Source organism: Numida meleagris, chromosome 19, assembly GCF_002078875.1.
Source record: "Numida meleagris isolate 19003 breed g44 Domestic line chromosome 19, NumMel1.0, whole genome shotgun sequence".
Classification (NCBI taxonomy): domain Eukaryota; kingdom Metazoa; phylum Chordata; class Aves; order Galliformes; family Numididae; genus Numida; species Numida meleagris.
This window is the reverse complement of record NC_034427.1, coordinates 2,252,094-2,277,305: the sequence shown is the minus strand read 5'-3', so window position 1 is coordinate 2,277,305 and position 25,212 is coordinate 2,252,094. Positions and strand designations below refer to the sequence as shown.

The 25,212-nt window shown below is 47.7% G+C and overlaps 1 protein-coding gene across 9 annotated transcripts in view; it reads left to right on the top strand.

The window, feature by feature from the left end:
- The window catches only part of TOX2 (TOX high mobility group box family member 2), a 114,944-nt gene that overhangs the window by 66,859 nt on the left and 22,873 nt on the right, over positions 1 to 25,212 (top strand). For all 9 annotated transcript variants that reach the window (XM_021416447.1, XM_021416446.1, XM_021416443.1 and 6 more), the window contains one exon: positions 24,844 to 25,083. In XM_021416447.1, the coding sequence (XP_021272122.1) occupies positions 24,844 to 25,083 (240 nt within the window). The remainder of the gene's footprint in view (positions 1 to 24,843; positions 25,084 to 25,212) is intronic.

The window sequence follows — 25,212 nt, the reverse complement described above, 5'->3', positions numbered from 1 at the left end:
TTTGTCATCAGTATGAGAGTTTAACTGGAGAGACTGGCAACTATCCGCGCATCTCCGCTCCCTGGTGCTTCTCATGATGGGAGATCTACTTGACTTTATTTCTTGACATTTGCACTGGTTGTAGCTGTGCATGAGCTACCCAAAATCAGCCTCCCTTGCTCTTCAGCTCTGCTGGAGGAGGTTGCAGCAAGTGCCGTCCTATGGTTCCTCCCAGCCCCTTACTGGGAAGAGAAGGGGAAATGGAGAGGTTGGAAAGAAACTATCCCTTGAGCTCCGTGCAATGAATTTTTTCTGCGATCAGCAAGCTGGTGCATCAGCTTGAGTGAAAGAAAAAAAAAAAAAAAGAAAGAAAAAGGCTCCAGAAATATCCTGGAAGTGTTTCATTTCAGTTTGAGCAAAACCAGATCATCTGAAAAATGCTCAAAATCACCAGTGGTGAGAAGCGTGTTCATGGTGTGAAAGATGTCAAATTTCTGGTTAGGTCTGGAGCCTGTATGCACTGGCTTACTGGCTTTAATTCTTGTTTCCTCGGGGTTCCATCCAGGGAGGAGAGGTTAAAGGCAGGAAGAATCAGAGCAGCAAGGACAAATGCGGCCCTGATATTTCTGAAGAGCTGGTTGGCTGGCTTTGGGTAGCTTGGCTTTGGAAACCAGACAGCTGTTATCTAGCACTATGAGGCTTTCCTGTGGAACAGAAAGAAAGGGAAAAAAAGAAAGAAAGAAAAAAACACAAAACCAAGAAGAATCTCAGTGGCAACACACCTACCTGTGAGAAATGGAAATGAAAAGCAGCCACCTCTCAGAGCTAGGGTTGTGTGCCTGCCTGGTGCGCGTCTCTGAGGACAAACATCTCCCTGGTCACCAGCAGAAGACCCCGAGCGAGGTGGTGGAGTCACCATCCCTGGAGGCTTTCAAGAAGAGGTTGGATGTGGCAGTGAGTGACATGGCTTGGTGGGCATGGTGGTGACAGGTTGATGCATGGCTGTGGTGATCTCAGTGGTTTTTCCAACCTTAATGATTCTGTGGTTCTATGACCTGCTCCAGGACCAGCTCCCGCATGCAGGCAGCTGGCAAGAGCATTGCCCCGGCCAGTGCTATGGGTTTCTTTCCACCTCCCATTCTTCCCATCTTTCCAACCAGAGCCTGAGTCAGGTGTGGGCAGGAGGATCTCAGTTTGTCTGGGTAGCTGTGATGTGGCCTCAGATGTGGGAACATGGTCAGGGCACTGGGCTGGATATGCACGGAGCTGCAGCTCTGTAGGTGCTAGAGATGTTCCAGCAGGCAATGCTTCTTACATGTTGTTGGTAAATACTTCCAGTGCATAAATATCACAATAATTTTAAATCACTGCCTGGTGAAATAAGTTCTTAGAAACAACTCTGGTTCCAACAATGTCCCAACCATGGGCTGGCAGCGTGGCACCAGGAGCAAGAAGTTAGCGGACCCCTGTGCCCTGGCACTCCCATGGTGTGTGCTTCAGGTTTTGACTCATTTGCCTTTCTGCTTACTAACGGTTCACTATTTAAAAGCTAAACTCCAAACACAAGCCCTTGGTGGAAAATAGTAATAACACAACTGTACGTGAAGGGCTCTTTGTATTAAACAGAGCCCCGTTTGCAATTCCCTGCTAGTGTTTTTCTCAGAGGCAATAAATGAAAGAAATATGTCTTTTTAAATTTTATAAAACTCAGAAAAATGGTTTTAAACAGCTTTTCTTCACCTCCTATAATTATTTATTTTCAAACAGTCCTTCAGGGTAATGTTCCGTTTTCTTATTTCACACTCCTTTTTCTCATAAATGAACCATCACTTCAATAAATCATTATGAAAACAGAGACTAACACAAACCCTGAAAGGTTGAAAGATTTATGTAACACATTTATGTTTTCCATTTTCTCATTCTGGTACTCCACTGCTAAAGCTAAGCTAATAAAAGCTGCTATTAATATTTCTTGTTGCCTAGCAACCGCAGAGAGGGAGTAATAGCTTTAGCTAGAAAAATAGATGACCGATAAGGAAAAATTCAATTCTTTTATTATCTCAAGGGAAAATGGGCTTTTACTGGAACATTATGATGTACGAGTGCAAAGTTGAATACAAAGGATATTTTTTCAGTTGTTTTTCTATTTTTAATGAACGTTATTTTACCTTCTCAAACTTGTTTAAGGCGTTTGCCCCACCTACTCGCGAGCTTAATTTAGCTACCCCCACACATGCTGCTGGCTCTGATGTCTGTTGGCATTTCATTCAAAAGCCCCTTCCCTCTGTGCCCCCCCCCAGCGCTATCGCTCATCGTAGCATTTTGCTCCGGGTCAGAACCAGGCAGACGAGATTCCCAATCAAAGAGCAAATTGTTTGTGTGTGTGTTTAAGAGCAGGAAGGGGCATGGTCTGATAGTTACTTTGGGAAGTTCCTGTAGCTGTGGCTGAGCCCTGTGCGTTTGCAGAGAGCAGAAACGTGGCCATGCATGGTGCTGGGTGCAGAGCTGGTGCTGCAGCCAGAAGTGTGGGTCTCTTTGGGGACATAGCTCCTCCTCTGTGGGAGAGCTTCCCCGGGGCTTCTCATCATCCTGAACACCAGCCTGAGCTCTTTGCTCCCAGCTGCTGTAGCTGCTCCATGATCCAGGCCAGGTGGAGCCGGAGAACGCCAAGTGATGGGGGCTGCACTAGGTCCTAGCTGTGCCAGTGCTCAGACAGCAGCAGGGCTGGGCACGCAGTGAGCACGATAAACTGAGCTGCTTCTGGGGTGCTTGTGGTTGGTCCTCAGGTTCACCCCTGGGTATCCTGTCCCTGAGGTAAGAGAAATAAGAGACACGCTGTATGTGGGCATGTTGTTACAGCTGAGAACAAAGCAGATTTGAGTTTTAGTAACACGAGGTTGACTCCAGGAAGGAGACAAGGTGCCACTTTGGCTGCCGGCTCTGAACAGGGCTTCTTCCCTGCTGGGACTGGGGTTCTCAGAAGGAACCTGCTTGGCTTTTCTCCTACAGCTTCCTCCTTGCACGATCGCTGCTCCCCAGCAGTGCTCATGGTCAGCACATCTCAGCCCCAGGTCCCCTCTAAGGTCCCTGTATGGAGGAAGGCTCTGAGGCTCGTGAGATGCACACAGTGCTTGATGTTCCCTGGATCGTAGTGACAGAAGGAATGGTCTTCCTGAACTTTTGGGCTTCCCCCAGCCAGTGCCAGGTTCTTGCCGAGCTGTGACAAACTCCACCTGGCACAGCGAGGGATGAGCTGCGTGAGATGATGGCATCTGCTCGTAGGTGTCACCCCTAGGAGATTTTCCAGGGTATTCCCTATAAATTACCTTTGCTCTGTACTATTGCATCGCTATTATTATTGTTGTTACTGTTGTATGCTGTTATAATAACAATGAAATTGCACATTCCTGGGCTAGAGCCCATACATACATATTGTGTACAAAGCCCATAGGAGGAGATACCTCTGCCTTGAAGAGCTCCCTACCCACAGCAGCAGTACAGAAGAATATCACCTAGGTGCAAAGTATCAGCCAGAGGTGTGCAGGGGGCCTCATCCTGCAGAAGCACGGTGCTCATCGCACCCTGTCTAGATTTCTTCTTCCCCATCCGTCCTTCCTGCCACACGCTAGGGTTGCTGCCGCACACTCATGTCTGCCATTTTCCTTCTGTCCCACAACCAGGGGATGCAGGAAAGTGTTAAAGTGTGCTTCTACCCACAGCTGGAAGAGGCTCACAGAGTGTGCGTATGCGTGCCTGCGCCACATGGGGAACCTTTTCCCCATCCCATAGCAATACGCCCTGCTCGCCTTTCCCCTCTCCCCTTGGGCTGCTCAGTACCACTGGCAGTCCCGCCACTTGGAGTCACCCCCTCGGCCACAGCGTCCCCATGTGAGCATTGTCCCCAGGCCCCGTGCTGGATGGGAGTTCTTCTGCTCGCCCCACGTCGCGTGCTGCCAGCCTTTAAGCAATTGGAAGACAATTTGCTTTGCTTTTACGGCCATTTAAAATTTTACCGATTTTTAAATGCAAACTTCTCAGGAGCGATCGTCAGCGCTGTAAACATGCAGCTTGTGCAACACCACCGAGGAGGCTCGTTGTGAACAGCATGTGTATTAGTAGTGTAATTAAAATATCAATTACGCTGCGCTGACAGGTTGCCAAATAACTGGCTTTTGTGCACAGTAAACTTAATCACTCCTAAATCTACTCGCAAGACCCGCTGCAATCTTGGTGCCAAACCAGCACAACATAAAAGCAGCATTTGCTAAAGCGCAGCTTCAATATTACTTTGCGTAATGGTGCTGCACTCCATCGCTGGGATCATGTTCTGAAAATTATCTTTTAATGTACAATTTGTATTGCTGAGAAATGTCACTTACTTCGCAGAACGTCGCGACGACATAAAATCCGAGATTTATTCCTGTCATTTTTTGTCTCCTCTGCCATGTTGATAATAAGAAGCCTACTTTGTGTGTGCAATGCTCATGTCAGTTTTGAAATTTGGGGTTTCATAAAAGACAGTAGTATAAATAAAACATGCTATAAATTAAAAATATAGTGGAAAATAAAATCTGTGAGTTACAGTTGCAGATAAAGTTATACGGCGTGAAGGGGGTTTTCAGAACAATACCGAGTAACTGGAAGTGCGCGGAGTAAATACGCTAAAGATGTGGGCTGGACCTTTTTTAAGAACTGATTCTGATCTTAGACTGTGTTCATCTCTACGCACACAGACATGCAGATGGGTTCCTGTTGCTTAGCCTGGTTTTAACCCTTTGGATTTGGGTTGTCTGCCTCCCAGCAATGACATTTTCCCCCTGGACCTGGAAATTCAGAAGAGGGTTTCTTAAGAGGCCGGGATGGGGCTCCAGGAAAATGTGGCCAATTCCCACCTCCTCCTGGAGGACCTGTCACCTTAGTCCCAAGAGCCAGGGATGTGATTGAGCCCCATGGGCTCTGCTGTGCGTGGGGACTGTCTCTTCCCTCTCCTCTGGTGTGCTTGGACCGCCTCTGCCATCTCCTTCCCTCCTACTCCAAAATGAGTAGGAAATGATGCAAAAAAGTTAACATCAGAAAAAATACAAAGGCTGAACAGTCAGCGAACAGGAAATGTCAGATTTGCCTTTGCCCATGCAAACTTGTGTGGGACATTGCAAGGCACCTTACCTTTAATTGCAGTGTGAGATAAACTGTATCCAGTCATCTCTGCTTAAATATTGATCTTTGGTGCGTAGCTTTGAGGTCCTGTTTGGACCCCTTTGGGAACAACAGGTAAAAGCAGAGCTATATGTTTCCAGGGGCTCGCTGCTAACCAAGCTGCGTTTGGTTACACTCATTTGGTTGCATTCATTTGATTGCACTAATCGAGTTGCACTAATTTTCTGCACGTGAGCCAGTGGCATAGGATATATGAGAACTTCTGGTTGTTTGGGCCATGCACAAGAAGGTGCAGTAACTTCCAGCAGTGACAATCCCCCAGACTCGTGACTGTGCACCTTGTCCTGCATCGTGCTCCATCACTTGTGGTGACGTGGGGGTGTAAATTAAAGCCTTGCTTTTATTGCCATCCGTCTGGGTTGGTAGTGATGGCACGACCCAGGGATGTGGCCTTGCCAAAGAGGCATGACTAGCTCCATCCCAGTGGTGCTTTGCCTATATTCACCTTGCCTGCTGCCCTTTCATTGCTGTGCTTTGTGATGTGCAAAAGACGCTGCTCCCATATGCATCTGTAACCCACTTCCCTGTGCAACATGAAGTCATTCTGAAGTGCATCAGGAAGCTGAGAGAAGAATGATTCCTGCCAGCTTCACCCAGCAGCACTCTGGCTGCAGGACAGACCGCGCTGTCAGTTATCCCAGCAAACTAGCATGTCTGTCAGCTCCTTGCACTCCATTTTGAGCATTTTGATCAATGTTGCGGCCCCTTTTTAATTACCCTTATCCCCCAGATCCATCATATTTATCTCCTAGCTGTCATTTGCCTCCTCTTTGCATGTTACCAGGTTGCATTAGCCTGCTCTGGCAATTGCTCACTGCCTCGGATTTCCCTTGTCAGAAGAGAGAATCCATGCCTCTTTGAGGAGTGTTCCCAATCCAAGCTGAACTATGCTAAGTGGCTCTTAGTAGCTTTCCAGAAGTTCCATTCACAAACAACCCAGCCCATTTTGGAGGCTGCCTGAGCGCACGCCCGGGGCAGGAGAGCACAAAAGGGTGGAAATTTCCACAGCTTTTGTTTCAGCAGAAGTTACAGTGACTCTTCACTGCTGTAGGTGTGTGCCCGTTGAGTAAGTCTTTTTTTATTATTAAAATGGGAACTGTTTTTAGAGGCAAATAACAGAAAGTGCTTACAATAAAAATAAAAATAATAGGCTGGAACCAGCTTTGTTGTGCAACAAGATCAAAGAGCTCCACCAACCACTGGCTCGGCTCGAGGGAAAGGAGAGGGATTCTAATTGATGGTAACATTTCCTTTGCTGGTAAATGTGTATGGCAGTGCCAGCCTTGTAGTGGGAGTTCTCTCTGCCTGTGGACTCACTGAGGTTTGCAGTGATGGTGGAGAACAAGAACAGAAATGGGAATCTTGAACAAGATTTCCCGTTCTCCATCCTGAATCTCAACCTATGGGGAGGGTGTGAATCTGGATGGGTCCGGAAGACGCAAAGGGTCAAACCCAGAAAAACACATCTCCTGGTACCCCTCCCCTCTGCCTTGGTGCTGCAGCTGAAACAGTTCTCAACCCCATAGCCCGGGAGAAATCAAAGTTACCATTTAAATGAAGAATACTGCTGGAGAACTGCCTCTGCGAAGAGGTGTGGGATGCAGTGTCAAGAGAAATTATGATGATTGCTACAGATGCAGCTTGTCACAGAAAGAGAAAAATGTTCCTGCATCTGATGCATGGCAGTGAGCCAGCTGGTAATGTTATGTGTCCGAGTGTTTCACTTTGGCTCTGCCGGCTGGAAAGCATTCTGTAATGCTCTGCCTGGTGGTTAGATTCGTCTCTCAGCTCTGCAGAATCCCATTACGAACCCTCCTTTTACACCGTGGAAATTGTTTGGTCTCTCCGACCGGCCGCGCGAAGGAAGGAGTGTATTGCTGCAATTCCTCAACATGCGTGGAAATTGTCGGCGTTATACTTCTCACTTATCTCCTCGCAGTGGGCATTTCTCATTATAGATCGAGACGTCCTGCAAGCAGCACGAGGCAGCTGTAAACATCAGGGGATGCTGCAATGCATGGAGTGGCAGCTCTGTGCAGTGACAGAGGCAAAAGTGGATGGATTTGGGGTGATTTGAGGTGCTGCAGCAAGAAAAGGGAATAGCAAAAAGTGGGGTCAGTCAGGGAGTGGCTGGCCTGATCCAGGATGGGTTCTGTAGAGAAGGAGCATGTTCTGCCCAGCTCACCCTGTATTATGCTGTTGTCTGGCTAACAGCTGAAAAAGGGGCTCTTAGGGATCCTTGTGTGCCTTGGTTTGTGGGGGGGCTCGCAAAGCATTTCTGTGGCCCCAGATGCTGTGGGTTTATGCTTTGTTATTAATAATGCTGGATCTAGGCAGTGAGGGACAAAATTTGTGGGTGGCACAAAGGAATGAGACATATTTGGAACAGGAGAAACAAAGTCTGGAGAGATTTAGACATAGGAGGAAAGTGGACTACAGTGTTGCTAAGGGAGCTCAGTGTTGATAACCGCATAGAGATAAGTGCATAGAGCAAGCATGCCAGAGGAGCTGGATTGGGAACATCTCATAAGGGAAGAGTGAGGAAGCTTCACAGGAATTGAGATTTGGAAATTAAGAGCAATGGAAAGTCATGATTTTTTTCCATTCAGGTCTAGAGAAATGCTGGGACTCCCTGCCTCAAGGAAAATGAAGCACCAAAGAGAGATTTTTTAAATGCTTATGGGGATACCAAAACTATGGAGGGTTGCTGTAGTAGATGTTAAAATGTGGATGGGTAAGAAAGGAGGAGAAAGTTGTTACATGTGATAAACCTGAAACTGATTTCTAGCTGGACTCGATCTGAACTGTGGGAGCACCGAGTCCCATCCAACACATATCATGTCTCATGCAGAGAAGGATGGAATTGGCCCAGGTCTATTCTAGGCTAGAGATAACACTTGACTCTACTGATTTGTTGTAAACTGTTGTTAAAACTGATGGCTGAAGCAATGCTAACTGCTTTCCTTTCCTTGGAGCACCACCAGGCAGCTCTGTGTTGCTTCGTCTGCATCCAAAGCCTAGGCCCTTTTTATCCTGATGGTGTGGGGACGGAGATTTGGGCATGTTCCCAAATTAAACCTTCAAGGTCTGTCCCACTGCTCTCTTCCAGTACACACTAGTGCCAGCCCATGAGGATGCACCAGCTTCTGCCAGCCACCTCCTAGAGGTGCGTGTTCAGGTTTGCATGTGCAGAAGTGGTCTCTGCAGGAGCTGAGCTCCAGCTATGAGCACAGCACAGATCTCATGTTCTTAACACAAAGCATCCATCTGCCAGTGCCAGCCCACCTGCTGCATCACAGAGATCTTCTGCCCAGTGCTGGAGACAGTCCTGCACACAGCTCCAAGTTTCTCGCAGGCTGGACTCTTTCATGGCTTGTTTCCAGTCTTGTATGAGTTTTCTGTGTCTGTCCTAGAGGCTCTCTGATAATTTCAGCCTGTATTTTTCAGCAACTGACTGCAGACAGCTGGTCATCTCATTAGCATTAATGTGAGGGAGGAGGCTGTGCTATTACCTGCAGGGAAATCACTTTCCTTTCAGGATGAATTCCTTGGAGAGAGGGAACCAGGGTGAAAACAAGATTGACAGGACACATTCCTTTCCCAGCTGATCCCCTGCAAAATCCAAGGGCTTGCTGATTTCCCTGTCTTGGTAGGCCTGGTGGGATGGAAAGTTCCTGCCCTCCCCCCAGAGATGGGGCAAGGCCATGGCAGCCCCACAGCCGGCTGGTTTGGGTCTGTTGGTAGCATTGGCCAAGTTCTCTCTGTTGGAAAATCCATTCCTTTTTAAGGTCACGTTTCATGATGGGATCTGTACTCCTGGGGGTTACTGCTGCCTCAGTGGCTGCCCATTGCCCAGCCAAATACAGCCCCTCCATGACGGGCACTGGATGCTTGCAGCAGTGGAGGCTTCACAGCATTTATGGAGCATCCAAGCATGACTTGCCACAAAGATGAAATCCCAACAGTGGAGCCCAGATAGGATGGAAAAGATTTTTTAATCCTTTTACAAATGACCGAACTGGTGGAGCACTGGCTGTGCTGGAACCCGTACAGATCATGTTAGGGAATTTGTAAGGCGGATTACAGAGATCTGTGTCCCACGCAGGGCACAGCAGATTTGGAACTTCCTTCTTTTATAATTTAGCATCTGTGGTTCTGCCATGCTGTTTTACAAGGCAGAAATCCAATTCCTGAAGGGATAGGAGCCAAAGTTCAGCACAGAGTATTATGCCCTGATGAGGGTGTTGTATTAATGCCAAGTGGAAGAGCAATATCACTGCTGATTTATGGGATGTGTGCATGTGTGGCTAAGCAGCATGGTTCTGTAAACATTTCCTCTGCTAACCTAGTGAATGTTTATTTTGTAGTTAGGACCTGTATGGTCAGGCTGGCTGAGGGAGGCACTTCGTGTGGAGCTGTACAAGGTCTAGCAAGGGGAATTTTTAGAATGTGTTTTTACTCAGGCTTCTCACAGTCCTAGAGATGAGATGTGACCTAACAAAACTTCTCTGCTGTGAATTCCCACAGAATTTAGAGGGTAGAAACTTGGATCTGCTGGGATCACACAGAGCTGCACATCCAAGCCTCATCCTACAAGGAATGACTTGTGTGCACGTTTCTGTTGTGTGTTAACATCTTTAGGTTTGCACAGAAAAACAATTTTGTACGGAAATCCTGCCTTTCGCTTTTGTGCTTTGGGACAAAAATCCAGGACTAAACTGAAGTCCCTTTGAAAATTTGGATTTCATGATCCGTAATGAGTGAGTGAAGCTAGAATTCTCCTGAGTGACAGTTTGCCTCATTCCCTTTTGCTTTGCTTTCTCAGTGAAGTAGAAAAGCCGTACACAGTACAGTGAATTTAGTTCAGTCGACAGCAGCTCAGCCACGCTGATTTATTGGAGCCATTCACTGGGAAGTGCTGCACTTCTCTGGAAGTGGGAGCACCCATGAATTTCATGTGGATTTTTACTCTTGCCCATGAGTGGTCAAAAGATTTAGTTATCACCACCAGGTTTTTGCTCTTGTGTCCTCGGCGTGATGCTGCACTCCATCAGCTGTCCTTGGAAGTGTGCATGGAAGCAGAGGAGTCGTGAGTGGAGTCCTCGCGGTGATTTTAAATCACGTCCCGTTGTATTTGCATGTTTGTAGTGGTTGTGCTGTATGGGAAGTTGGCCATACGATGACAATAAAGAGGTGTGAGGAAGTGGCCACTGACGTTTTAATACCCCTTCAATCACTTGGCACACTTGGATGCCATGCGCACCATGAATAATAATAACTGGACTTCAGTTAGTGCTTACATTTAAGGGTCACAGAGGAAAAATTAGATGAATAACTACAGTTATTGCTGTGGCAAGATGGCTCCTTTGTAGTACATATTCTTCTGTAATTTAAAAAACATGGATCATTAAAATCAATACGTATTGCAACCAGACTTCATGAGCTCCATTCTCACTCTCACAAAGACACGTCAGTCTTGTCAAGAGCTGGGAGCTGAAGGTATGGAAGACAGCATTAGCTCAAGGAAGGCTGGGTTTAATATTTCCTCAAATATAGCTTTTTCTAGCTCCTTTCTTCCCCGTGTTGATCACTGGATAGAAGTGCAAGTATTTAATATGAGCAGAGCAGACTTCTCAGGCTCTCCAAACTGATCGTGGAAGTAGGGCAGCCAGCAGTGCCATGAAACAGGCAAGATGTGCACATGCATCTTGTTTATGGGCTTGTAATCAGCTTCTGGGAAAAAAAGCTTGGTGTTATAGCCCCAAGCTGGAGCTGGGAGCATGTCTGATGGCACTTCCAGGAGGAGCTGGGTCTCATGGCTCCCATCAGGTGCTCCTTCATGGCTTGTCTCCCTGAGCCCTTTCCTTTGGGGCCAAGGCTGTGGATTTTTCTATTTTGGGGGCAGCTGATCCTGCAGCTTGGTGCAGGGGATCTGAAAAAGGAGTTATGAAAAGTCTTTAAGAGACAGTAGTTTACAGAGTCCTTAGGAAAAAGAAATACATATATGTGAAAAAACAGGTTTTCTATCTGAAGCCATAAATAAGGTTGCCAGGTACTGAGTAGTGCAAGCGTTGAGTCATGAGCATAAGAACTACTAAGTGATGAGCCTGGCCACTTTGTTAAAAACATTGCAAATGTGGAAACTGCCAACATGAATAAGCCAGCTTTGTGGGGTGATCCCCGGGTGGGAGCCGCTCTCCAGGCCTGGAGTCACCTGGCTGGCTTTGGCTCTTCTGCAGTGTGACTCGATGGACCTGTCTGAACCACCTGCCTTGGGGTGGAATGTGTGTCTCTGTGGTGTTTTGAGGAGAGCTGGACATCAAGCTCAGGTGCATTAGTCTTCCTGTTAGGTGCCTGCAATTGCACAGATGTTGATTTTTCCAGCTATTTAGCAGAGAGAACCAGAAGCACATTGCAAGCTGCCAGGGAGTTAGATAAAGTGGAGACCATCCCGGCAGGTGTCATCGTGGGTGTGAACAGGTCCATCCAGGTGCAGCCATAGAGGTGTCTTGCACTTTGCATCAATCCCAGGGACTTTAGGAAGAATCTTCAAAGGAAATGTTTGTATTGCTCTGTGAGGCTGGAATCCTGCAGGAGCAAAGGGGTCACCAGGAGCTGTCTCACTGGGTGTGCTACACCAGCATCCCACTGCGGTCCTCAGGGCTTTGGGGAGAAGCAGCTGCAGCTGTTTGAAGCCAAGAGCAGCTTCCAGAGGTGTGAATGCAGATTGCAGAGCTTGCACGGGCTCAGCACTGCAGCCCTTCCCAGAGGCAGAACCAGATCCAGGAGCAGAAAGGGAGCAGGGCTGAGTCACGCACTGACATCACGGCAGCACGGGGCTGGCGTCAGAGCTGAGCCGGCGCGGTTACGTGCATTTGGTATTCCGGGCGAGCTGCCGCAGTGGCAGAGAAAATTATTCACAGATCAAAAAAGAAAAGCATTAGCAGTACAAAGTGTCATGATTTTCTCTGTTCTACCACAAGGCTGAAACAAGATGCCAGCTGCGGTACACGAGAAACAGCTTGAAGGAACACCAACAGAAATGCGCTGATTGCTCCTGAAAGCCCCATGCAGTTCGCAGGGAGGGATCGCTCACTAATTCGTGGGGCGGTGCGGCAGCGTGCAGCCCTCCAAGGGCTCAGGGGGGTGGATCTGGAGCTGAGCATCACAACAGGAGCGCGGCAGTCGCGTGTGTTCTGTCACTGGGAATAAAGGCCGGGGTGAGCAGCGGGCTGCCAGGCACCGCGCTGTAATTGAGAGATGTCAAACCGGCTTTTTGCCGTAGAGAAATATAAGAAAAATAAAAGGAATGTAAGGTTCATGGCAGAGATGCTGGCTCCTGCCATGCACGCTGGGGAACAGAGGAGAGAGTCTTCAAAAATCAGATGTGGTACCAACGAGCAAACGCCACAATGAATGTTGGCTCCCATGATGAAACTGTACTTTAAAAAAAGCATCAGATACAACATTACGTCATTGCCTAAAGTCTTTTATCAGGGGCTGTTCAGCTTGAGGTGTCAACTTTCAGCGAGGATTTGTCAATGAGGCTGTGGGCTGCGTGCACCAGCCCTGTCCCCAGCAGCAGAAGTCCTAGTGGATGCAAGCACTGCAGGTGCCTGTGAGTGCCTTCCACGGGCCCGAAACATGCATGGCTTGCTGTAGGCAGAGGTATGGATGGAAGTGACTGCCCATGATGCTGAGCCTAAAAGCCCCCAAGCCAGTTAAAATAGCTTGATAGGTAAGAACTTTAGAATTACATTGTTTTGCCATAGAGGTACCACTAAGCAAGCAGGCTGGCTTTGTTGTGTCCATGAGGATGCCCTGGCTGATTGTTTCTCTGGAAGCAAAGCTCTCTAAGACAGGCTGCAGAAGCTGCCTTTCCATTGAGCAGCGTGGCTCGATCTCTGGGCCAAGGAGATGGGCATCTGCTCTGCCCGGCACAGCACTCCTGGCGCATGCAGCAGGGCTCTGAGACATTCCAGTACCAAAGATTTGCCCAAGCAAACATTTTGCAGCCCTGTGCAATGCTGAATGGCTGCTACAGCTTCCCTGCTCTCTTCGCCTTCACACCACTGACCCTTGTTGGTAGAGATGGCAGCTGAGGGGAAATATTTTAATTTCCAAACCGAGGCACTGTGACTTGGTGCCACTGACGAGCACAGCTGCAGCACCCCACGATGCCGTTTTACAGCCTTTCCTCAGAGCGGGACCGTGCTTTGAAATGAAAAAGTTCTGTCTTAAAATAGAAAAACACACTGAATTATACAGCCACTCGATAATTATTTTTTAGTGCTGCTGCTAAAAACTCTCCATTAAAAGATGAGAGTGCCATCAGGCTACTGTGCACGGGGAGCTTATTTCCAGATGCGTTTTATTTCCTCATTTTGGCCAGCCCAAGCCTTGGGAGTAAATATTTACATCTCTCTCTCCATTTCCACCATCTGTGGGGAGCATGGCACAGGGCACCCATGGGCGCCACCCAGCACGGCCAGGTGGGGGGAGATGGGCACACAGGAGGGAATGGATGTGCACCCGATATTAATCATGAGCTTGGAAGCTTTGCCTAATTGCATTGTCTCTCTTGAGATGATGAGACAAATATTTATGAGTGGGGCTTCTTATTCTCTTTGTAATCAGCGACATAAATAGGAAACACCTTTATAAAGAGTTAATAAAAATGTGTAAACATGGGCTCGAGCACAAACTATTGAGCAGTGTGCTGTAAAACATTCTGGTGTTTATTGTATTAATTGAATATTCATGAGATGCCAATTTAAATTACAGTTCACAACTGTTGCTGTGTCTAATGAATAATTTAAACAAGTGTGGCCAAAGAGATTTCAACGCCGCATTAGCAAACTGCAAGGGATTAAGCAACAGAGAATTTATAATTAGCTTTGTATATCCTATAATAAATTCATTGGAAAGATGGTTTTAATTATCCCACATGTTAATTCAGAATTCAGTGCATTAATTTTCGATTGAAAAGTAACCCTTTCTTCCCAGATAATGTATTTCGTCTTCGTTTCCTGAATCTCAGGACATTGCAAGTGTGGTGATGCTCAGTCCCTGCAAACTGCACATCATGTTGCAGCCCTGCTTCTCCCCTGCCTGTCCTCCTCAGTGCCCTGATGGGTGCTTGGGAAATGCTGTCCGTTCCTGGAAAACATGTCTGCAAAAGTGGTAAAAGTTTTTGCCGGTCATCTCCTGTACGCAGCTTTAAGTTTTTAAACAAAAACAAGGATGGTTGTCAGTATAACCACGAAGCTGAAGCTGAAATTGCTGCGTTCTATAGATCAGAACAAGAACACGATGAGTTTGCTGAGTTTGGGAGAAGACCTGCAAAGTAGAGTTGGAAACAGAGTGCTTTGGTCTTGGAAGTTTGTAGGAAGGCTTTGGGCCTTTGCAAGGTGGGGCCCTGCCCATGGCTGTGGTGGGAGCAGCTGAGGCTGTGGAGGATGGAGGTGTTGCGGAGCTGTCCCGGTGCCAGTGCTGTTCTGCAGGAGACAGCGCGTTTTATATAGCAGGAGGAGAGCAGCCCTGCACTGTGGCACGCTTGGTGGTGCACCACGTGTGGAGGAGACAGCAATGTCCTAATGAACTGTGAGCCCTTGGGAAGGTGAATGTTGTCTGTGCTCTGCCTTCCTTTGTTAAGCACTGGAACAGGCTCCCCGGGGAGGTGGTTGAGTCACCATCCCTGAATGTGTTTAAAAACTGTTTGGATGTGGTGCTCGGGGACATGATTTAGCGGTGGGTTGTTAGTTAGGGCAGTATGGTTGGGTTGTGGTTGGACTTGATGATCTTGAAGGTCTCCTCCAACCTGAGCAATTCTATGACTCTATGATTCCTCCTGCTTCCCCTCACCTCCTGGCTTTGCTGTGTGGTTCACTTGTTTTTAAAGAACCTAACAACAGTGTTTGCTGTTGCCCCATTGTGTCCGTCAAACAAGGTCAATGTGATCGGTGCTGAGGAGGAGCTGCTGTGGGGCTGGGGTATCCCAGGCTGCCTTCGGGCTTCCCCACGCCTTCAGCTGCTGCTCCAGTGCCTTTGGGTGGCTGCAGTTAGTGAAGCTGATGAATGGGCAGCATCGCTGTAATGCAGTGTGTTATCAGTGACATTTATTGATCAAACCTCAGGACTCCATCGATCAAGCTCCCCAGAGTCAGCTTGTAATCCCAGTGGAAAAAATTAAGCCTATAATGGGGTTGTGCGTTGCTTGTGGTTTTAAAAGCAGTGGGTTACGTGTTTCAGAAGGGAAGGAAGTGGCTTCAATGGCCCAAATCCCTCCCATTACCAGGATTAAATGAAGGCTGGAGGTAGGAACCTGTGGTGGTGGCACTGTAGGTTGGGCAGAGCCAAACCCCATTAAACATGGCATCGTTCCATCCAGCAGACAGCTCTCTCTATAGTGGAAGGAAAGAAAGGAATCTCTCGGGTGCCTGTTATCCGTCAGCCAGCAGCCCAGCAGGACAACATGCTGCTGGACTGAGCAGCTCTCACTAGCCCTTAATGCAGTGCAGTAATCCAATAGCACGGACTGCACAGTGCAGGCAGCGCGGCAGCGCAGATTAAGGCTGCTGCTGGCACCTAAATAAACACTCTCCAAAGTTGTATAGCTTTAATTCTGCACTTACGTTGGTTTTTGCACGTCTGCAGTTTGTGCTGGAATAGCATCTGTGGTTCTATTAGCTAGTAACTAAATGAGAAGGGCTGCTTGTTGGTGAGGCAGAGCAGGAGTTATCACATCTGGCTCTCGTGGCAGGAGATAACGCTCTCTCAGAGAAGAGTTTCTCTCCTCTGCCCCCTCCTGCAATTAGTTTTGTTCATACAGCGTCATTTGGGCTTTTCGCACCTCTTTTAAAAGTGTTCACATTCCCTCTAATTAAAGACAAGCAGATAACAGACAGCGCCTTCTGTTAACAGTTTATGTGATGCAGCAGAGTAGCTGCAAACCTTGCCGCTCCCGGAGTTTCCCCTCTGCAGAGCAGCTCTGTGTTTTGCTGGTGGGGAGCTGATGGGCAGGAGTTTCAGTCCCTGCCTCACGTTGCTCCAGCAGAGCTGGATTTACAGACTCATGGAGTTCCCCAAGCGATATTCAGTCACAGAAGTGTCGTTTTTCCCCTGAGTGATGGTGTTCCCGATCATCAGTGACTCTTAAGAGACATTTCTCACAGACCAGCACAATAATCCCAGCAATATTTGGGTTCTGAGCTGGGGTCAGGCAGGGGTAGCTCCCTGCAGGTGTGTTGAAGTGACGTGGTTTTGTGCAGATGTGGGACTCAACTCTTTCTAATGCTGCCAGCTTTTGTTTTCACAGAGCTTAATCCCACCAGGATGATTTTTGTCTGTATTCTTCCCGTTTTCTGCTTGTGTTCTAAAATTACTTCTTTTTTCCTTCTTCCTCTTCTTTTTTAATGCTCCACGCAATAAAACGTGGAGACGGGTTGTTACTTTTGAGTCTATTGCTTGATGCAAATGCAATATCTAAAATATCTGCAAAGATCCAGGAGAAACATTAAGCAAAGTGAACCATACCGTGCAGGAAGGCTTCAGTCATCTGCAGGAACCAGGGAATGCCATGGGGCAATGGGACCCAACAGGGTGCATTTCAGTGCAAGGCTTCCTGATGGTAGAAAGGCCATCTCCTGTACTCCTTTTCCTTTTTGCTTCTTTTTTGAATCCAATTTTTTTTTTATTTGTGGGGTGGGGTTTTTTTGGTTGTTTTTTTGTTTGTTTGTTTTTTGACATTGTCCTCTGTCATGTAGGGAATGTAAATGGATGTCACATCCATTGTGTTTCCTGAGAAAGTGACTGCTGGCTGTCTGGCAGCCAAACTGCTTTGCTAGGGGTGCCAGGGGCACCACAAGGTCTGCAGGAACAGAGCTCATGGAGAGGACTTCTGTCCATCTCAGCAGTTCAAACTCTTTTAGAAAGAAGGCTGAGCTGTAACTCAAGACATAAAACATGTCATAACTTGTATTTATCCCTAAGGCTGCTTGCACAAAACCAGATTTCTGCGTCTAAGGATCCATCTGCTCTTCTTGAATCCTGTGGGACAGCTTTGCGGGGCAAGGGATGGTCCCCCTGAGCACTGCATTGCACTGCTGGGGAGCAGCTCCATGGCCAGAGGTGACCTGCAGAGTGTGTCCAGGGCCCCCTGCAGCAATAGGTGACCCTGGGAAGCGTGCATCAAGCCCTGCTATTGAATTAATTATTGTCTTAGAAGGTTTTAACAGTGGATTATGGATCCGTCTTCCTGACAGCATCCTTGGGATTAAAAAGTGAAAACTGAAGAGGAAAGAAAACTCTCAGGTCAGGCTGTTGCTTGGATGTGATGATCTTGAATATCTTTTCCAAGCTAAAGGACTCTGTGTTTCCATGAAAATCAGATGGATGTATAGCAACACACTGGAGAGACTTCTCCCCTTGATTCCCATGGGGCTGGCTTTGACTGACATGCACAAGGACTTCTCTTTCCACCAGAAGCAGCCTCAGACCTTCTCCATGACCACCTTGCAGAAGCAGCACCCAACGGAACCTGGGCCAGACCATCCCCTTGTTGGCATCCCCAGCAGCATGGCCATGGAATGTCACCACGGTGTCTTGTGTCTCCAATCTGGAGAGCTGCTTCCAATTCCTCCCATGGGCTCAGACCCATTCCCACTCCCAGGACTCTCATTTCCTCGGCCTGTACACCTGCACAGATTCCTTGCCCACCCACTTTGCTGCTTCTCACTCTCTTGCCAAAACACAAAGAGGATGTGGCAATCTGATTAAGTTTTATACCTTCCATGGGTGGGTGGGGGGCTCAGGACCTAGTGCTATTGAATATTTTCCCATCACAGGGAAGTTCTGGCCCCTGCCTTGGGGACGTGGTGATGTCATGCCTGGGTGAGCAGTGATTGCCTTCATGTACAAGTGGTTGTTAGAAAATCACTAAATAATGTATTCAGAAAACATGCTGGAAATTAATGGAACAGATTATTTGCAAACATGTTCACTGAATTATCAAGCTTGTTCTTTATCCATGAAATAATGTACTTAAAAAAAAAAAAAAAGAAGTGGCTTATTGAATACATTATTTAGAGGCTTTGCTGTGACTGAGAGCAGGTGAGAAGCACGTGAGCAGCCTGGCAGGGCTACAGGTTGCCCAGGTCCTCATTTCAGTTCAGTGTTTGTCCGTGGGACATCTGGTGGATCCAGGATTTGGTATTTTGGATTTGGGATGAGCCAAGCCTTTGCAAAACTTGGGTGTTCTCCTTAAGAAGCAAGTTGGAGCAGGTCTGTCACCTGGGTGGCACTTCTCAGGGGAGCCAGTAATGGACACCCCTGCAAGCCTGCAGTAATACTCTGACTGGCAAATGAGCTTGATGGACAATCATATCACATGAAAACAGAATTTGGCTTGTGCCGTAGTGAGCTGTTCCTTTTGGCCGTGCTCCTCCAGCACAGGGAGCGAGGGGAACATTAGCAAGAAATATTTCCCGTTTGCAGAGCAGTCTCCATCCTGTTTTGCACCACTGTTCTCACCCAGAAGTTACAGTAATCTTCATAACGAGGTGTTAATTGTGTTTGGAGGATTCTTTCCCCCGGTAATAGCAGGATGTGGTACCACTAGATCACAGGCTGTCAAAGTGCTGAGTGCAGATTTCAGGCAGGTGCTTTCCAAACCCAGCCCTTGGTCCTGCTTTCTGCCTGCCAGAGAGCTTCTCTTTGGGGAGCAACACACTGTTACCTCTCATCTGAGGGGATAGCTTGGCAAGCATCCGAGATGTTGAATGTACTGCCTGAACTTCCAGGGCACACTCATGCAGAATTCTTCCAGAGATGTGGCTGCCGGTGAGGACCATGGAAATAGGAGGTGGCTGAGGCTGGAGGAGACATGGAGTGGGTTTTGCAGTACCAGAAGCAAAAAAAACCCTTGGGGAAGGATGGAAATAAACACCTCTGCAACAGGAGAAGCTCCAGGAGCGTGGTCTGGGGTTGGCTGCATGGCTGTGCAGCAGAGCTCTGTGTTGCAGAGCATTATATTTGAAGCTGCCAATATTAATTAGAAAGGTCGGGGTTTCAAATTAGGTAGCATTTAGAGCAGACCGTAAAACTCTCTTTTCTCAAATATATCTGCTCAAATCCTCTTTAAATCAGCAGGCTGAGCTAGCTTGTCTGGCTTGAAATAACAGAGTGAGGAGCACTCAGTACCACTAATGCTGATATTTATTAATTCCTGGAATATTGGGGAGGCTCTGGAGGATGAGAAAAGAGCTAATGTGCAAATATTTAAAAAGGGAAACAGAACAGCCCAGGTAATTACAGCCCTGTCAATCTGCCATCAATTCTCACCAACATAACAGAGTGGCAGATCCAGGCCTCAATTAATAAAGAATTAAGGGAAGGTAATATAATTAATGCCAATCAACATGGGCTGATGGAAAACAAATCTTGTCAAACTAACTTGATATCTTTTTTGATGAGATTACAGGTTTGGGTGCTAAAGGTAACGATGTTAACATAATATACTTAGGCATCTGCAAGACATTTGACTTGGAAGCACAAAGTGTATTGCGAAAGTCGAACAACACGAAATCAATGGGATACGAGGTTGATGGATCGGTTTGTCATTCTGCCTTCCCAGGGTTTGTTGTATTTTTTACCACTGAAAGCATTACATAATTACCGGTGGGGTGGGTAAATGATGCAGCAAGTAGGCAGGTAATGATGGAGGTGCAGAGCTTTTTGCAGATTCCGGTCAACTAACCACAAAGAGTTAATATGCACTGGGTGGTCAACACTGTCCCACCTGCGGGAATAAAAAAGCATTTGGAGATGAGGAGCTGGGTGGCTCCAGGAAAGGGATGGGAGAGACGGGAACACCCACGCTTCAGTGTGAGTGATGAAGAACTGCAATTTTGATGCGGTTCCCAAAAACTTGTATGTGCCCCATCCCCACAGGCTGGCAGCAGTGGGCACCTGCTGCAAGGGGATGCTCGGCCCCAGCACCCGGGGCAGGCTCAGCCGTGGGCAGAACCCCCCTACACACACAGAGCCAGGTGAGAGGTGCCCCCAGCCCCTGCAGAAACAAACTGCTCCCTTTGTAAATCCTCTCCTCCCGCTGCCTTCATATTCATAATGGGATGATCGGTGGAACCAAAGATGTGGCTGTTACTTTAAAGGATAAATTAGTTTGACTCTTAACTCAATAATTAAAACTGTTATGGCTATGAGCCTGCAGGGATAATGTACTATTATTATAGTCATTTGTTTCAATTAAATGCTTACTGATTTTACAATAGCAGCTGGGCACCTGTGTGAGATAGCTATTACTCTGAACAAGACATCTCAAATTCCAGCAGAAATTTGTCACCGCACTAAAGCATTTTACATAGACCATGAAAGTTTATTAGGAGCAGTTACAAATCGGGAGGAGGAGGGGTGGTAATTGGGGATATATTTTCTTATCAGCTTCCCTCTCTCCTGCTCTCTCTCTTTTTTAAGTAAATCATCTTTAAGCATTTCAGCTATGGTGATGCGTTTACATTTAAACTTCAATATGGGAAAAAGCCTGCTGGGAAAACTTGGCTCCGAAGCTGCTCAGCAGCTAATTTCTCTCCCTGGTTGATGTGATTGTAATGGCTCATTCCCAGGAGCACACCCGGGGATTCCCAGGCCACAGCCCCGACCCACAGACTCCGGGGTCCGTGCTGCCCTGCCCTTCTCCTGCGGCAAGGAGCCCAGCTTGCGTGCTTGTCAGCCCGTTGCTGTCCTTCAGGAGGATTAGCTGGAGCCTTTATAGGCTGATCTGCATATTCATTAAAAAAAAAAGAAAAGAAATATTGTGGGGAAAAAAAGTTGTCTTTGAGTTAGCGCAGCCTTTGGGAATCTGCTAAGTGAGATGCACTTAATTACTTCAGCTATGGCTACATCACATCTCGCTTCTGTTCCCCATGAGATGGAGAGCAGCTTCTATGGAGCCTGCAGATGTGCCCAGGGTCTGGCAGCAGCTCCCAGTGAGCCCATGGTACTGGGGTTGCACGGGGCAGTGAGATCCGACTCATCCTGGGAGCTTGTCCTGGTGACAGAGTTAATTATGTTTGCAGGTAATTATACTGGTGCTTACAGCAGGCTTTGTGGGTTGCTCTGCTTTGCCGTCATCGCTTCTGCTCCCAGGTAACTACCGACAGGATGAGAGGGAATGGCCTTAAGTTATGCCAGGGGAGATTCAGCTTGGATATCAGGAAACATTTTGTCTCAGAAAGAGCAGTGATGCAGTGGCACAGGCTGCCCAAGGAGGGGGGGCAGTCACCATCCCTGGAGGTGTTCAAGATAAGGGTAGATGTGGCACTGAGGGACATGGGTTAGTGGGCATGGTGGGATGGGTTGGGGTTGGACAATCTTAGAGGTCTTTTCCAACCTTAATGATGTTATGATTCTATGACTCACCTTCGTTTTCACCCTAAACACATTCAGTTTGGAGAGGACAAATGGCCCTCTTCTGTCCTGAGATCACCAGCACCGCAGTGAATGGAGTCCAGGAGGCATGGGCAGGGGCTCTGGGGAGGGGGCAGCTGGCATCTTGCTTTGCAAACTCTTACTTTTTATTAAAAAAATGGGTAATGGGGAGAAATGTAGTGAGTAGCAATTGCTGGATCCAGCTGCTGCCCTTGAGCAGAACCCACTGCCCAGACAGCCTGCAGTTTGGTTAGGCAGAACCACTGATATCCAGCAGACTGTAGGTAAAAATGCCCATTTTTAATGATATTCAGCCATAGACAGCTGATTGTGAGGAGTCTTCAGGGTTCCCAGGAAAAACGCTGCTATGGCTGGGATGTGTCAGCTTCTAGGTGGCTCAGGTTCCCTTTTACCTATGAATTTTTGTAAACATTTGCAGCATTTGTCCCATATCCGTAATTGCACTCCCGGACTTGTTCTGCTCTGATGCATAAATAACACGCACTGTAGAGAAAAAGTGTATGATTACATATTTAATGGATAAATGGAGCTGTTGCGGTCTATTGGCCACATAATAAAAGTTTCAAAAAGATTGTCTTAATACGGTGTTTACCCAAGAGACTGCCATGGCTACAAATGGGAATGAGCTATTCTAAATTCTAAAAAATTTTAAGCCACATTTCATGCCCCCTCCTCCCCCTTCTGAAACACCCATCTTCTAAACTCTTCTTTCATTTAAATTTAAAACAAGAATAGTCCATTATTCTTTTCCTTAGCAGGGCATCTCCTTGAACACAAAAGGTTTCATTAAGCAGACAGCATCTGAGCCGAGCATACCTTTTCCTCCACCACCATTTGGGAAGGATCCCATTGCTCAAGGGCCAGGGGGTGCTGGCCCTTCTCCCCCCTTGCAGGCTCCCAGTCAGTGCCTGTCCCACCAGGATTGCAAATTCTATTGCACGTGCAGAAATCCCCTCCCTGATGCATCCCACCCTGCCCAAGTCCCTTGTCCACCCCTGCCTTGCTTAGCAGGGGTGGTGGCAGCGTGCATGCCTTCAGTGTCTTTTTTGGCCAGGATTTCTTATTTGTTGTATTTTGCAAGGAGAGGCCAGACCTTTGCAACAAGGCAACCTGAAGAGTGCATAACACTTCACATTGTTCAGGAAGTGAGTTTTCTTGGCTGCATGCCGGGGCAAATCCAGCCCCACTGCCTTTGCAAATACACATTTCCTTGGAAGCAGCAGTGCAGTGTGGCCGCCAAGCCAGCCTCAGCCAAACTCCTGCTGCTGTGTAAATGCAAGGCATGATAAATCCCTGTGTAATTAATACAGCAACCGGGCAAAGCTAGGAAAGTCTGTTCTCCTAATGCATGCTTCTCTACTGATGGAGAATGGGGAAGTAAGAGCAGAGCACGCTGCCTTGTGTTGTTCAGAGCGCCTGATTCCTGACCTGCAGCTCTAAAGCTGGTTTTGCATTGGGATTTATTTCCTCTGAAGCCTGCCGAGCCCCTGTAGGTCTTCCCCAGGTTTCTTTCTGCATGCGCTGCTAATGGAGCTGGCAAGCCTCCCCTGGTAATGAGAGATTGCACCTCAGCGGGCTTATCGGAAATGAAGGTTGTTAATAAATAAAGCCTGGGTCTTTAAGCTCGTGTTAACATTAATCAGATTAATATAAAAGGGAAAAAACAGTGTTTCCGATGGGGTTTGCTTTCTCCCCCACTGCTCACTGCTCAGCTGGGTCTGGACCTGGCCGTGCAGGGGGCAGCTCAGTGCTGCAAGGCCAGGGGGTGGAGAAGTAGGGGGAAATATGGACTCTGGGCTCAGCAGTGGGGCAGCCCCACATTTTTCTTCTAAATCTTCCAAGATTGGTGAGCTCAGCAGCCTCAGGAGGCAGAGCTAGTACCAATGGCCAGTGCAGTGTCCCTGTGTCCCTGCAGCTGTTTGGCATTGGTCACTTCAGTCCCATTGGATGTCCCTCGTTCCTAGGGGAACAGAGAAATGGGATTTAGGGATTCATGGGAATTTCGGAGGCAACTCTGCCACAAAGCATCCTGTCTCATCTCTGATCTCCCTGCAAGCATCTATATCACTTCTGGTCTCTTCTGATTGTGAATTTGCTTTGCCCTTCTCTGGATGTTATTGTGCTATGTTCATTTTGAGTGTGATCAAGATCAGCAGCAGTATTTAAAATTGAGCAAGGCATCTCCATCTGTACTCTGCACTGGTGAGGCCTCACCTCAAGTGCTGTGTTCACCGTTGGGCCCCTCACTGCAAGAAGGACATTGAGGCCCTGGAGTGTGTCCAGAGAGGGGCAGAGAAACTGTGAGGGGTCTGAAGCACAAGTGTGATGGGGAGCAGCTGAGAGAACTGGGATGGCTCAGTGTGGAGAAGAGGAGACTCAGGGGAGACCTTATCGCTCTCTACAAGTCCCTGAAATGAGGTTGTGTGAGGTGGGGGTCGGCCTCTTTTCCCAAGTAACAGCGATAAGGCAGTCCAGCATGGTGGAAATGGGGGCCTGAGATTTCCCTGATGGCTTTTGCCTCTAGATTTAACCCAGTAGCGCTGGTGACCCACCAGCTGTGGGATGTTGGTTGTGACACCTTCACAAAGCCAGACAAGGGGATATTTTTTCACCTGTCCAGCTACTAAAGGTCAGCACCAGTTGTTGTTCAGGAACAGAACACTGGGGATCCTCAGCCTCTGAAGCTGCATCACTACCACAGCTAGCCAGCCAACCACCCCAAATTCACAATGTTGCTGAGCAGCTATGGACTTGTGTCTGCAACAGTAAAGCTTGGATGCAAAGAGACAGAAAAAACTGCCCTGGACATAAGTGACGCTCTGACTTCTAGTTTTGATTTGGCCCCAGACTGCTCATTTGTGAATTTTTCTTTCAACCCACTGGCAAGTGCCACCATCACTGGTCTCCAAGATGGGCAGGGGCAACTCTGGGCACACACACTGGTGTGTACACAGCCAATTTAGCACCTCTCTGCAATCTCTGTAGGCAGGGAGACGGCAGGAGCTGAGCCCCCGGGGCACTCGACTCATTTCTTGCTCTTGGCTTGCTTGGAAGGGACATGAGGAAGACTTTGTCATCCCTGTAGAATCAGTCAATAAGAGTGCGTCGTAAAGTGATTTGGCAGCATCACAAATAACCGAATACGTTTTAAATTACAAAGTGATGTTCTTCTTTACTCAGATCCAGGAGATGGTCCACTCGGATGCCGCGTCCTACGAGTCCAACCGACAAGTGCCGCTGCTGAACCGCCCCGCCATGCTGGCTGGCCCCATGGGTGCCCTCAGCCAGTCGCAGCTCATTTCACAGATGGGGATGCGCAGTGGTGTCACCCATGGCTCCCCATCACCCCCGGGGAGCAAGTCTGCTACACCATCTCCCTCCAGCTCTACTCAGGAAGAGGAGACAGAGTCACACTATAAGGTACACGCAGTCACAGCTCTTCTGGTGGGAGGATATCAGATGATGTTTTCCAGTCATGCTAAATAAGAGCACTTTAGGTCCATTGCTGTTGTATAAATAGCTTTATATATATATATATATTTATAAATG